This window comes from Halichoeres trimaculatus, unplaced genomic scaffold (genome assembly GCF_033239565.1).
Source record: "Halichoeres trimaculatus isolate MK-OKI-2021-1 unplaced genomic scaffold, fHalTri1.1 fHalTri1_scaffold_15, whole genome shotgun sequence".
Taxonomy (NCBI): Eukaryota; Metazoa; Chordata; class Actinopteri; order Labriformes; family Labridae; genus Halichoeres; species Halichoeres trimaculatus.
The window spans coordinates 6,686,200-6,700,080 of NW_027437193.1; the positions used below are offsets into that span (position 1 = coordinate 6,686,200).

The 13,881-nt window shown below is 41.7% G+C and overlaps 1 protein-coding gene across 1 annotated transcript; it reads left to right on the top strand.

The window, feature by feature from the left end:
- The first annotated feature begins 339 nt into the window (after positions 1 to 339).
- On the top strand, positions 340 to 13,012 carry LOC141804933 (uncharacterized). Its single transcript, XM_074689612.1, has 3 exons — positions 340 to 2,703; positions 5,777 to 6,417; positions 12,422 to 13,012. The coding sequence occupies exons 1-2, from the start codon at positions 1,666 to 1,668 to the stop codon at positions 6,314 to 6,316; spliced, it is 1,578 nt and encodes a 525-aa protein (XP_074545713.1). The 5' UTR covers positions 340 to 1,665; the 3' UTR covers positions 6,317 to 6,417; positions 12,422 to 13,012.
- The last annotated feature ends 869 nt before the right edge of the window (positions 13,013 to 13,881 follow it).

A 13,881-nucleotide genomic window follows, 5' to 3' on the forward strand; every position in this document is an offset into this window, starting at 1 on the left:
GTTTGCTTCAGAAGATTGTACAAACAGCTTGTCGCTCTGGAAAAACATTATAAATTTAACTTCTCATTTGCAGCTTTGCTCTCCTACAGATGTGTACGCTCTCACCCTCCTCCGAGCTCGTATATACGGTCGATTTTATATACGTTAAAGTCGCCCGAGCTTTGTTTTATCTACAACAACAATCTCTCCCAGCGGCAGGGACTGGACTTCTCATCCTCCTGCTGGGATGGATCAATCTCCTTCATCCTCCTCTGCTGTTATTCTCAGTCGTCTTTTTTTTCTCTTTTTTTAAAAACAGTCTATTGTTTTCAAAGCTCCAGTTATTTTCTTTGAAAACAGGCGCCTTGCTGTCTTCGCTTGCTGTGGATTATGAGCCACAAAGACAGACGAGTTAGGCTATTTTTGAGAAAGAAAGAGGTCTTGATTGCTCATCCTGATTTTTTTTCTCATTTTGCATCTTTTTTGTCCACTTAATCCTCACATTATGGTTGGATATAAGGAGCAGGAGTGGAGTTAAAATGAAAAGCATGATGGATTTGACATGACTGCAACATATGGTGACAGTTTTGTGCTAATGCGGTATTTAAACACTATTTTGGGGACTTCTCACCTCTCTGCGCAGCTTTACTACGATGTGTGTGCTTGCATCAGCAGAGGGAAGTTGTGCTCAAGTGTTGCGGTGAAATCACTTGAGCCGAGACAATGATAGAGTGGGGCTGACAGGAGCAGCAAAGGACAAAGAGGAGGAGGAGGAGGGAGGAAGAAAAAGAGGAGGTACAGATGGGTGAAAAATGTTCCCTTGTAGAAAGCCAGCGGCTCTGTCTCCTTGACTCAGAGCGCTGTCTACTCTCTCATCTGTGTATGTTACAAACCCCTCCTCCCCCAGCACTCCTCCCCTCCTGTCTCAGTCTTTGGCCAAGGAATCCCAGGCAGCGTTTAATTGCAGAGTGCAAAAGGCTTTAGTTGGGCTAATGAGCTCAGCACCGAAGCTGGGACTCTTCCACGTACTCTCCAGGAAAACCATATGGAGTCCTTCAGCAGAGGAGCTTCACCGGGCGGCTGGATTCTTGGAGGAGGGGGTAGGAGGAATTCTTAAATCCAGGTACAGCCGAAGTATGTTTGCGAGAATTTACCAGCGGCAGGAGACGAAGTAAGAGGTGGAGAAAGAGAGGAGAGCAGGAGAGGGGAGGGGAGGAAACGGGAAATACACAGCCAGAGAGAGAAGGAGAGAAAGCCTACAGCAGCAAATGAGACTGAACAACGAGGCGGGAGAGGTAGAAAGAGAGACAGAGAGGAAGAGGAGGGAGGTGGAGAGGGGCCCCGTGTAGGAGAGAGGGCTAGAGGGTGAGGAAGGAGAAGAAGAAGGAGTAGAGAAAAAGTTAGAAGTAGGAGTAAAAGAGGGAAGAACGGGCAGCTGAGATTAACAACTACAGGAGAGCAGAAGGGGAAACAACAGACAGGAAGGAAGGGGAGGGAGGCAGGCAGGCAGAGAAAAGTCTTGGGCAGCAGAGGGGAAAAAAAGAGCAGAAGAAAAAGTTTTCTTGTGGGGAGACGCAGATGAGGAAAACAGAGGGAGTGAATGACTGGGCTGGAGAGCGCGGGGACGGGAGGAAAGCAGCTCATTTCTGAGGAGATTTCAACACAAGCCCGCCGACTTCTTTGGACATGTACACAGAAACAACGGGACACCATCGATTCCTCCAGCATGTCAACACCTCCTCTCCTTGCTCCTGCCAGCACTGCGTCCACTATGAGAAGCCGTACAAACACCACGCTGGGCTTGGATACGCACCAGGAGCGCCCAGACAGACGGACCACCCATCTCTGGACTGCAGGAGAGACATCCAGGCTCCTCGGGTTAAAGACGTAGGAGGGAGAGCTTTCCTAGTGGACGGGTTTGAGAGAAGCGGTCATCGCAGCCCACAGAGGAGGCCTGTGTTTGCTGGGCCGAGCCCTCGCAGCCAGTCAGGAGACGACTTGAGCCAAGTTCTCCCCTGGGAGCTGAACCCTGCCCAGTGGAGCTACCCGCCGCCGGAGCCTGGGGTGAGACACTACCCGTCTGTCAGGGAACAGTGCGGCTGTGTGGCGCGCGGTGACGCTCGGACACACCCCTTTAACACTGGGATACCACATCCTCTCCCTCATCTTCAGGTCAAAGGTCAAGGGTACAGGCACAGGAGGACTATCCGGTATGTCTCTGTGGACGAGGAGCAGGAAGCATGTGGATGCACCTCTGAGAACTATCATTTGGAGCCCCGCAATTACAACGTGGGTCGCTCGGGCATGCCAAATGGCCACTGTGGTCCCAGGACTGTGTTCTTTGAGGGAGGGGAGGAAAGAGATAACCATCAGGACTGGGGTCAACCTAGGGGTGGATCAGAGGAGGGCTGTAATGGACGAGAAGTCTCCCACAAAGCGTTCTTCCCCACTGAAGTCCCACAGAAGCAGTTGAAGCAGAACAGACAGAAGGGGCCTTGCTTCCCTCCCCCTGGCATCACCAGCCAAGAGCCCCTGAAGCCGAGGACGGACGATGACGAGCAACACCACCAGCAGCAGCAGCAGCAGCAACAGCAGCAGCAGGGCTCGGAGGTGGTGAAGCAGAAGAGGAGGCAGGACTTAGTGAGGGATCAGATCAGACAAGTGGTGACGAATTTGGAGGATGTGTTGGGAGGGTTGAAGCAAGTTCACGTGGAGATGAAAGAGGTAGGAGGATCTATTATCAGAGATGTTTATCTTTTTTTAAACATGAAGGTGGAGGCCAGGTGCAGGTGCCTTTTTTTTTCCCACTGTGATATTTACACCAATTTACACAAAGCTCAGCAACAGAGCAGATCCACGATCATATTAAGAGCATATTAATGTGTTTGTGCTTGCTGACTGTATTGTTTCTGACTCACTCATCATCTTTCTGCTGAAGCAGTGATCGAGGGTGATTCTGCTCTGACCTTTTGCAGAACGCTGGTGAAAATTGGCAGCGGTCCGGCCAGCACATTAAAAAGCCTGGCCTGAGACTGTTACTAAATTATCCCCTGCTCTTACGGTATCCATTTTGCATGCAGCCATAAAATTGCACCGATCCAGAGCTGAAAGCAACTCGGCAAGGCCTGGTGTTGAGCTAGAGCTACGTTGAAGTTGAAACAAAACAACACCCAGAAAAACCACCTTTGATTTTTAGATTTCTGGTTCTGATTGACACGTTTTAGAGAAAACTGCTGCCAAAAAATTGACACTATAAAGTCAAAATACCTCAATACAGGTAAAAGTAATTTATCTAAAACCTACTTGGATAAAAGTCCAAGTGTATTATCAGGAGTGGTGCTCTCATTGACTCAATTCAACAAATAAACTTTGTCACTCTTTCTGCTTACACCACAGTTACTGGTTGATCAAACAGCCTGCCAATATTGTTACAACATGTGATACAAAATATCAGCCAAATTTTATTCTTAAGCTATATCACAGCCACCAGATTATACTTCTACTACTTGTAATAATAATAATAAAATAAATAATAATAATAATAATAAAAATAATGATAATAATAATAATAAATAAAATAAAATAAAATAGTGATAATAATCACAATAATTACAATAATAATAAATAAAATAAAATGATAATAATAATAATAATAATAATATAATAAAAATAAAATAAAAATAATAAAATAATAATAAAAATGATAAAATAATAAAAATAATAAAATAATAATATTAGCAATAAAACATTTTATTTGAAAGCGCCTTTCAAAACACTCAAGGACAGTGTACAGATAATTAAAAACACAATTGAAGAGACAATCACAATTAAGATAGATAAAACCAACAGACAAACGGTAATGACACAGAGTTAAAATGGATTAGCTAGCTAGCTAAACTAAAGCTCCTGTTAATGTTCACTGCCGTATTGCTATAATACTCTACTACCTGGATGTAAACAAGCACAGACGAGATTGCCAACCCATTGCACACTGCAAATGATATGGTCCTTACCAGGATTTAGACAAGTTAGATGTAAAACCTTGTTTTAAAACGTTTTTTCTTGTTTTTTATCTATGAGTTAACTATATAATCTTAAGTTGAGCGTGAAAATGTAATTTCATTTTCGTGAAATCCAGTAAAATAAAGTTAGCTAAATTGTTTCCTACACTAAAACTCTCTTAAAAATAAAACTTGTTTAAAGAGTCAGTTTCACACATTAAAGACTTGCTCATAAAACCTGTGTTAAAAACAAATGGGAGTGACATGGAGTTGGAATAGATCAGCTTGCTAGTTAAACTATAGCTTCTGTTACTGTTAACTGCCATAATGCTATAATACTCTACTACCCCGATGTAAACAAGCACAGATGACGGACTAACAACCAATGGCACACTGCAAATCATATGGTCCTTACCAGGATTTAGATGAGTCAGGTGAATATTTTTGTATTGAAACATTTTTTAATTGTACTTTAATCTTTTAGTTTAGTATATAATCTTAAATTGAGTGTGAATTAGCTTTTGGTTTCGTTTAATAGGAGAATCTTAAAATTCAGTAGAATAAGCTAAGCTAATTTGTTTCTTTCCCTAAAACGCTCTCAAAAATACAAAACATTTTTTCTGACCATTTCAATGTCACAAACTTTTTACAAACGTGTTAAAGCAATACAAAAGAGACACTGTACAAACCAAAACACAGCTCCTGATACAGTTATGCATCCTAAGGCCCAATTCTATGCACTAGAAATTTACAAACATGTTATTTTTTCTTAAAAGCACACCTCTGTTGAAACATAGAAACATGCTTATCATCATTTTTGGTATATTTCTTGTTCCTAGACATTTATTCATTGACTTAAAGCCTATGAAATATCAAAATTCTGAGTTTTTTCTTTGAATACAGTAAACTCTACTTATCATCGTGCTTCAGGAAGTTTGCTTTCAAGTACTAAGTATAAAAATTTACATTCTTTTCTTCCTCCCCATTCTTATTTTTAGTTTTCTTGTTTGGTTAAATTAACTTGCTGCATGTATAGATAATTTGACTACTCCAGACAAACATTCTCATCAAGTTATAGACTTTAACGTGTATTTAGCGTCTCCTTTTTGTGGTGTTTGGTGCAGTTTTAGGATATTTTAATTTATAAATGGAGGTAAAGTTTAAAGGAGGATTTTTTTCTTTTGGATAAACTGGTGTCAAACCACTCAAGGCATGTGGGCGTAAACCTGTGAGAGCTGTTTTCTAGATTGTTTCTCATCATCTGATGGACCCAAGTGTAAAAATTTGAGCGCTCATTCATAAAAAACGGCTCTTATATTCAACATAAAGTAATAGAAAGCATTTTAAACTTTCATCCCAATCCACCAATCAGTGTTTCACTTCATAACTGACATAAACAGAGATTATTTTGGCTCCTTCATGCACTGTTAGATAACTTCACTAGCAGTTGTCACTCAAGATGTGAGGGCGCCTCCCAAAGGTCACAAGATAACACTGAGAGGTCGTGAGAGAGTCAAATGGACAGAAAAGACGAATAAACACACAGCTGTACAAATTTAAGGTTGTTTTAGGATCATTACATCGTTTAGGGTTTAATCTCAGTAGGTTAAACCTTGGCCAAGAAAACTGGAGATGTAAGTTGTGGTGGGACAAAAGGGTCAGAAGAAGTTTTTTAAAGTGTAGTCTAAGTTCAAAGTGGGATTAACGATTGAAGGAAGATCACTACATCAGGATTGATCAACTTCTTTCCCCCATCTCATTTCAGACAAGTATTGACTGTCTTTATTATCATTCAGGTGGTCGAGCAGATCGATCGGCTCACAGCCGGTATCGACCTCGCTGAGGAGACGCCCTGCATCACTCAGACCAGCTCTCACGGCTCAGCTCATCCAGGTGACCTCAAGCTGGCTCTGCAGCCGAATCACAAACCTGCTCCTGTCCCAACGCCGCAACATGTCGACGAAGATCGCATCATCCTAAGAACTAACTCCCCCTCCCCCGTGCACATGGCGTCTGTCGTCAAAACCAGCCGCTTCACCCCACCGAGTCTCACCAAGGACATCAACCATCAGAGGCCAGGTGTGAACGGTCACCCGCCTCACCTGTGTCCTCCTAGAGACTCCAACCATGTCGGACAAACGTATCCTGAACCCCACCCTCACAGTCTGGACCCTAAAGTCATAATCGGGAACAGCACATCCAATCCACGGACGCAGAAGCCTCCTCTCTACCCTCAAAACGGGCGATGTGGCAAAGGTTCATACCCGCCTCCCAAACCTGTGAAGACCCCTTCCTTTCCTGGGGGGAGGGGCCGCCAGAGTGCCAGCATTGTGTGAAGGAGGGAGGGGTGGTCTGCCCGGTGCCATGGGGGCCTGAAACATGAGACCCTGCTGTAAAGTGGAGGTCAGAGTGGGACCAGGCAGGGGAACAACTCATGGTGAGTTCAGATCTCTCAGACGGCCTCTCTGTTCCTCTGCTGTTGATGTTTCCTCCGAGCTGATGACGTTTGCTGTGTTTACTGGCAGAGCGGCGTTCAAAGTCAGTAAATGAATTGCAGCATTCCTCCCCCTGTGACAAAAAAGAGTTCATGTGTGTGTTTGATGTATGTGTGTGTCTGTGTGTGGGCGGAGGGGGCGTGATGTGTCTGCTTTTGTTGATGTCACATGATTTCCCAGTTTTCTCTACACTGCAAAATGTGTGAGGGGGAAACGCTGAAGTTTCTCGGGTGAAATGAAACTTTTTGTGGTCAGTTTGGTTCATACATATTTCACCAGATGACTCAAAAAATAAGTTGAGTCAAAGTTAAGGAGCTTAAAAATGTGAATTTTGGGGTAGACTTTCTTGATTCTGAACTCTAAAACATGATTTTCCTTTGGTGAGTAAATTTTTAATCACACATTTCCTCAAATAAGCTGAGTAAAGTAAATAATCTCCTACAGTCTTGATTTTACAGCATCCATCACTCAAATCTGTCAGACAGGAGGATGAAAGCTCAAGACAGACTTCTTTTTACAGTGTATCTTAGTCACCGTTTCAAGGGAACTGAGACTTGGCAGGAACCCAGAGGTTTTTGGCGAAGGACGACCCCGCAGTGGCTTGAGTCCAATCATGTGACACAAAAGAGGAGTCATTATATTTACAGGATGATCATAGCTCTGACTCAGAACTGGCATAACTCACTGCCAAGGGGGCCTGATGAGGAGGACCTAAACCTTTCTTCTTCTGCCACAGTCAGATGTATCATTACTCACTGACTGGGAATTGGAAGCAGACTCAATAACAAGACGACATCTGTGAAAAAGTCCCTCTAGCAGATGCGGAAAATTAAACATCGGATACGTACAGTCGAGTGATCTTCCACTTTTACAGATGCTGCAGGGACAGACGTGCGCGTTTCTGCACCACCCTCTTGTGCAGAGTATGCGTTACTGCAATCTATTTTTCTAGCCTTTCTATGTTGGGCAAGCACAATCTGGTTTTAATCATAAAACCCCCTGGCCACGTGCCAGAGCGGAGTGAGGCAAACTCTTGGTATATTTGTGACGTCCATATAAACATCAGCCAGGCAGCTCTGCACATTCTGCTGCAGGCAGGGAGAAGGAGAAGGAGACAGACGCGCTGCCGAGGCTGCAGCTTCAGGTCGAGGCTGGCAGCCAGAGGAAAAAAGTGCATATGCCAGAGCTTTAAGTCCTATAATGAAATGAGGGTTTAATTAGCTGTAAGTGTGGTGTAGCTTTTCTGTTGGACACAATACTTTCTCTTCACTTTCACAGCCCTGAATCATCTGAATTAGTCACTCAGAATAGGTTCAATGTTAAAAAGATAGCACATCTGATCACATGCTTAACAGCTCATTCACACACAAACATAGTGAGTAACATGTGGGGAGAAAGAGTCAAGGATGACATACGACAACAACAGGAGTCAGAATCTAAAAATGAACCAAAAATAAGAATGGAAACAAATACTTCAAAACACATTTTTAGCCTTCTTTCAGTTTGATTTCTGCAAAAGAAATGAACTCCCTTCAGGTGCACAGAAACTACAAAAATGTAAAGAAGTCAGCTCACCAAACGTCCTTCACCGTCTGTTAATCTGGACGGGGTGGTAGGCAGAGCAGATGTTGAGGACGGCTCTTTATGTGTCCTATAATGTAAAATAAATACAAGAATTTTAGTTTCTGCTCCCTGTGAGTCAGCAACCTTGATTTCTTTGTATGTCGATGTATTTATCTGAGAGTTTTATTATTCACACGTACAGAAGTTGGGGCTGGAAAGTGTCATAAAAAGTTTAATTTGCATGTCTCACATTTCAGATAACTCTTTCATATAAGTTGAAATACTTGATAAAATCCACACCGTGTTCGTTATATGATTAGTTTATTTCTTTTCACAGCATTTACGCAGGATGTTGTGTCCACTTTTTTTCTGAGGGGCCGTTTACAGGACAACAGTTTTAGGGTAAAACGCAAAAGTTTTGTTGCGTTTCAACCTCGCGTTCACACGGAAATGGTGTTTCAGCCGACCTAAAACGCAAACTTTTGAAAACGGCCTCCAGAGTGGGATTTTTCTGAAACGCTGTCGACACCGTTGTCGTGTAAATAGTGAGCTGGCGTTTTCAGTGGAAATGATGACGTCACACTCCACCTTGCGTGAGTGCATACAACAGGACAACAGTACCTTTGTTGAGATCATCACGGACTACCGTGTTGTGTTTGTGCTGCTCAATCTGCTGACTGTCTTTCAAAACAATGAGCATTTGTTGCTCCACTTTTGCTCTTAGTATTCACCAATACACCAGATGATCGGCTCAACTCTCCCAAAAGCTGCATCTTGACAAGACAGTTATAGCACCACCTGCAGGCCTGGCATGCTTACTACAGCGTTTTCAGTCCCTCAGCGTTTCCGTGTAAAAGCAGATTTTTTCACTGCGTTTTAGTGTTTTCAGATGAAACGTTGTTGTGTAAACGCGGCCTGAGTGTAGTAAGCTTTTATTTTGAAAGCCAGCTCTTGACTTGTCATGGTTACAGGTGACTTTGTGGTGGACAGTAACTTTCACGATTTGTTTTGCCAATACTGATCTGATACAGATCCAATACCTCTCTCTGATAAATCCCACACACCGTTGGGTGAATCTGCTGTTAATTTTGAATCATTTTTGTTGTATTAAATTAAGCCCTGTTGGTACCTCCTCGAGGAACACTTATTTTACAGATGTTGCAAGACGCTGTTTTACTATCGTTGCTTTCCAAAGAGAAGTAATCCCACACAGCGGACATGTTTGCAACGTGGTTTGATTTACAGCAACCGTAAAGCGTGACAGTGCTGAAAACACATGAAAACTGGATCACTCCTGATCCTGTAATGAAATCCAGTCCTATCCGATCCACCAAAAATAGCCATATCAGGCGCCGATACCGATCAGTGTATCGGATCGGAACATCCCTACTTCATTTAGACTAAAGAAGAAGACCTCGAGTGCTGTTTTTCTTTCTTTACTTTCACTTCAAAATCAATCAATCTTCCTTTTATCTTCAGCACTAAACCACAACAAGACACTTTCCAAAAACATTAACGGTAATGAAATTTTCTGTGATTAACAAAAACCTAACATCAGCACAAGAAAAATATGTTTCATCTAAACCCACCATGATTACAGAGCTTTGCAGCATTTAGCACGTTACGATGGCGAGGACAAACTTCCCTTTCACATGCAGGGACCTTGAGCAGAACCAGACTGAGGTTAGACAGAGATCCACCTCTACTGTGTTGGGCTTTGTAAAAAGGTTTTATTATTCTTCTTCTGTTAGGCCTCAAAAAAAGTCTCCAAAACTGTTAAATTGAATTATTTTCAAGTGTGTTTTAGTACCTGTTGCTGCAGCCTTGCAAGACTTCATCCCTTATGTCTGTATCAGGGCTGTTGTTGATAAAAGACAGTAGACAAGTTTCACACTCTGTGCAAACCCCTGTCAGGTTTTAAAGGAGGTGGACGGATTACTGATCACGTGCAGGATCCGCTGCTTCATTACATTTCTACCAAAGGTTATAAATTTAACAAAAAGTGAAGAATTTTTTTCTTTGTTTTAACAACGCTTCTTGGTAATAAATCTTATTCTGCTGTAAAGCCTGTTGATTCCTCTTTAAATGGAGCTAAATTTGTAAGGAACATGTATTTGTAGGATGAGCAGCAGAGTTGAGTATGTGCCCATGAAAGATTTACCAAATCTTCTCTGCCAACGCCAAACAGCTTGTTCTGCCACCGACTCTTGTTTTGAGGATGACTTGCCATCGTGGGAGGCAGTTTCAGTGCAGAGAGATATCCACATGAGATTCTGCGACCAGTGGCAATCCCATATCTCCACAGTCTGTGGCTGAACTCTTCCTCTTTTGAGATTACAATGCTCGCCCTCAGGGACGACTTCCTGAATTTGGGAGCAAAGAGGACTGGATGAGTCCTGACCCCCAAACAGCACCAAAAGAAAGGGACTTACAGAATAAGCTGTTCGGCATTGGCAGAGAAGATTTGGCCAATTTTTTATGGTTATTCCTGAGACTAAAAACACAAGGTGACTGAACTCTAGGGTTTGAGGAAGACTTTTAGGAAGAAATGAAGCCTCTTGCACAAAATGTGAAACATCTTCCCCAAACTCCAGAGTCCAGTTGCTTTGTGTTTTCAGTCTTCAGAGTCACCATGGCTTGAATGAATGAGAACCTACATGGACATATTTTCATGGTTGCAACTCATAAACTCAGCTCTGCTGCTCATTCCACAGATGCATTTCCTTACAAATGTGGCTCCATTTGGCAAGAAACTTTGTTACTACAACAGAATAATCTACCAAACACAAATTCCCTTACTTTTTGTGGTTGGTTTATATCTATGGAGCAGGGACGAGCCAGAATTTCAGTTTTGTCTGGGCTGGACAAATTTTGGCTGGGCCTCAAGTTACAAAAGTTTGTAGATTTCTTAATTTGATTAAAAAAAAAAAAAAAACTTAAAACAAACTACTGTTACTATGTGTGGTTTTAAACCAGATTTGGTTGCTTTTTCACCTTCAATTTGCATTTTTATGACCCTTTTCTGCATCAATCAGAATCAGAATCAGAATCACCTTTATTTGTCAAGTATCTCAAGAATACGAGGAATTTGACTCCGGTTAACCACACTCTCCCTGTACAATAATTCTAAACACACACTTATTATTACAAAAGTAGAAAGAAATAAGCCTAATATAAAAATGATAATAATAAAATAAATAAATAGATAAATAATAATAATAATAATAATAATAATAATAATAATAATAATAATAATAATAATAATAATAATAATAATAAAGAGCAATGTACAGAGAAGAATAAAAAAGTTAAAATAAGTTAAATTATGATTAAAAATAAATACAATTTTAAAGTAGTGCACTGAAAAGGATGTCAAGAACTGTGCAATTTGCAAAAGAAAAACAATGCACCAGCACTGCTATGGTTTATTATAAGTACATTAACCCAGTTAAACAAATCTACAGTCTTTACCAAAATAATGTTCAGATCCCGTCCACATGAAGCTGAATGTTCATAACTTTTTTTTGTCCAACAGGCTGAAAAACATGGCTCATTTTACAAAAAGAGCATTTGATGTAAACAATATTCACATGAAATGACCAATTTTTACCATGCTTTTTTTTTGTTTTTTAAAAACAGATTTAAAAATAAATACATAAGTTATAAGAAAAGTTTAGGGTGGGCCTGGGACCCCTGGGCCCACCCATAACACCGCCCCTGCTATGGAGCTGTCTGACACAAACATCATCCTCTAAGAGCTTTAAAGCCTGTTTTGCTTACTTTAAAGCATTAATTTGAAGATTATTTTTCATATAAGGAAGGTGGAGATTAATAATCCAAACCTGATTGATGCAAAGTGCCTTTGATTTTATTAAGCAGTGCTTTTGGTTCTTATAAGAACAGATTTGTGCTTTTATAGACCAAGAAAACTCAGCTTGGTCGAGAAAATGTGTGGAACTTTCCTTTATTAGTTTGAATGCAATGCTTGAAGGAGGACTTTGTATGTGTTTGGTGTTTTTAGCTGCGTTTCTTGATTGAACTCTGGGCTCAGTCAGTGAAAGGATGTCTCCTTCTGTACCCAGTGTTATTTTAAAGTATTCACTTTAAAAGAAGCAGAGAGTCTAAATGTGTTTGCACTCTCAAGGTTTATTACCAACATTAATCTTCAGAGAAGTCAGTGACAAAGAGTGCAGGTGTAACAACAAAACTTAACAAGAGCTTTCTTTACCTTTCTTGACTCACAAGGACGCAAACAAACATCACAGTCCCTGTTTCTACGGCTTCATCAGTTGATAATGTGACAGGAACAGAGGCCTTGAGAAGAAACAGCTCGTACTGTACACTGTTTGAGTTCAGATTTCTCTCTCTTCTTTCACTTTTCAGGAGGAGCTGATGCCACAGAGACGAGCTGTCAGCTGGTGGAAACAGAGCACGGCCTGAAGGTGGGAGTATTTCCAAAGGGAAAACTCCCCCAAGAGTCGACCTGACGCTGGATGTCACACGCGCACAGAAGCGTGCAAGAGTGGGAGACAAAACCTCTCTGGAGATTTTCTGCTTTTTTCGCTGTTTCTGGTGATGTTGTGTCAAATCGTACACGGATAAACTGTGAACTGCTTCTTCAAAAAACCACCAGGAGGAACAGAAAGGTGTCTTTTCATGACTGTGTTAACTTATTAGTTCTATTTTTATTGCAAAGAAATCTATTTTCAGGCAGCTTGAATTCGTTTGGATACTACCTAACCTGATGTACGCCATGTTGGGATTTATACCACCTGCATTACTGTAAAGATATTTTACAAATAAAGAGTGTAGACTGCTTTCCTTTTATTTTCTGAATTATGTAACTGGAATAATCTGCACAGAGGCAGAAAGTTGGAACGATAGATTTCCCCTCACAGATCTGACATCTTAATTTTCTGACCCCAGAGATGTAGACTTGGCCCCACATTTGAATACAAAATAAAAGACAGCAGTATCACATGACTCCAGACTCTGGGAAATGATTTATTCATCCACTTAGTCTGCAAGAAGTTGTTGATGTTGTGGAAACACTTATGGAGCTGATCTGGGGATGACAGCGTGTGATCTCTCATGGCCTTATTCTGTCAGGGCGCTCGCTGTTTCGTCCCAGGCCGCTCGGGTCAGCGTCAGCGTCTCTGTTTGTTTAAATCTTGTCTGAGACTTTCCCCACTGTGCTCTCACAACCTCCCGCTGCTGCTATCAGAGCGCACCGCTTCCACTCCGACGACTCCCTCTGTCTCCCTCTGTCTGTATCACTGACGGAGGGCTGCTCTGACAGATGGAGGCTGACACATACAAGCTGTTAAACTGTCCCGTCCACGCTGTCGCTCACTGTCCGTGTCTGCAGCAGTTAGGAGTGAATGTGAGGTAATGGAGAGTGAGAGGTGAAGTTGTGAAGCTGTGAAAGGTTGTCAAGAGCTTAACTGCTCATCTTTAGACCGCTTAGCATCCTGGGGCTGCAACTGCCTCAGATAATCTAAAATATTAACTGATATATTAATTTATATATCACTATCACTTAGTGTCCAAAATGTCAGAAAAGGTCTTTTACTTCCTGTTTCCATGAGGTTAAAATGTCACCTAATGTCTTAAATCCATAAATCAGAGCGGAATTCAACACATTTAAATCCAGTATGTTCTGATACACAGAATACCCTTAATTTAATGATTAAATCAATATTGTTGTCAGCACCATAGACTGTATTTAGAGTGGACAGCTTGGCTTCGCCATTAACCATTGTGCAGTTTTGAAACCAAAATTCCCCCGCCACAGGTGCCACCATTGGTAGCTGTTGTGCAGCCAGACACTGCGCAGTAGAGAC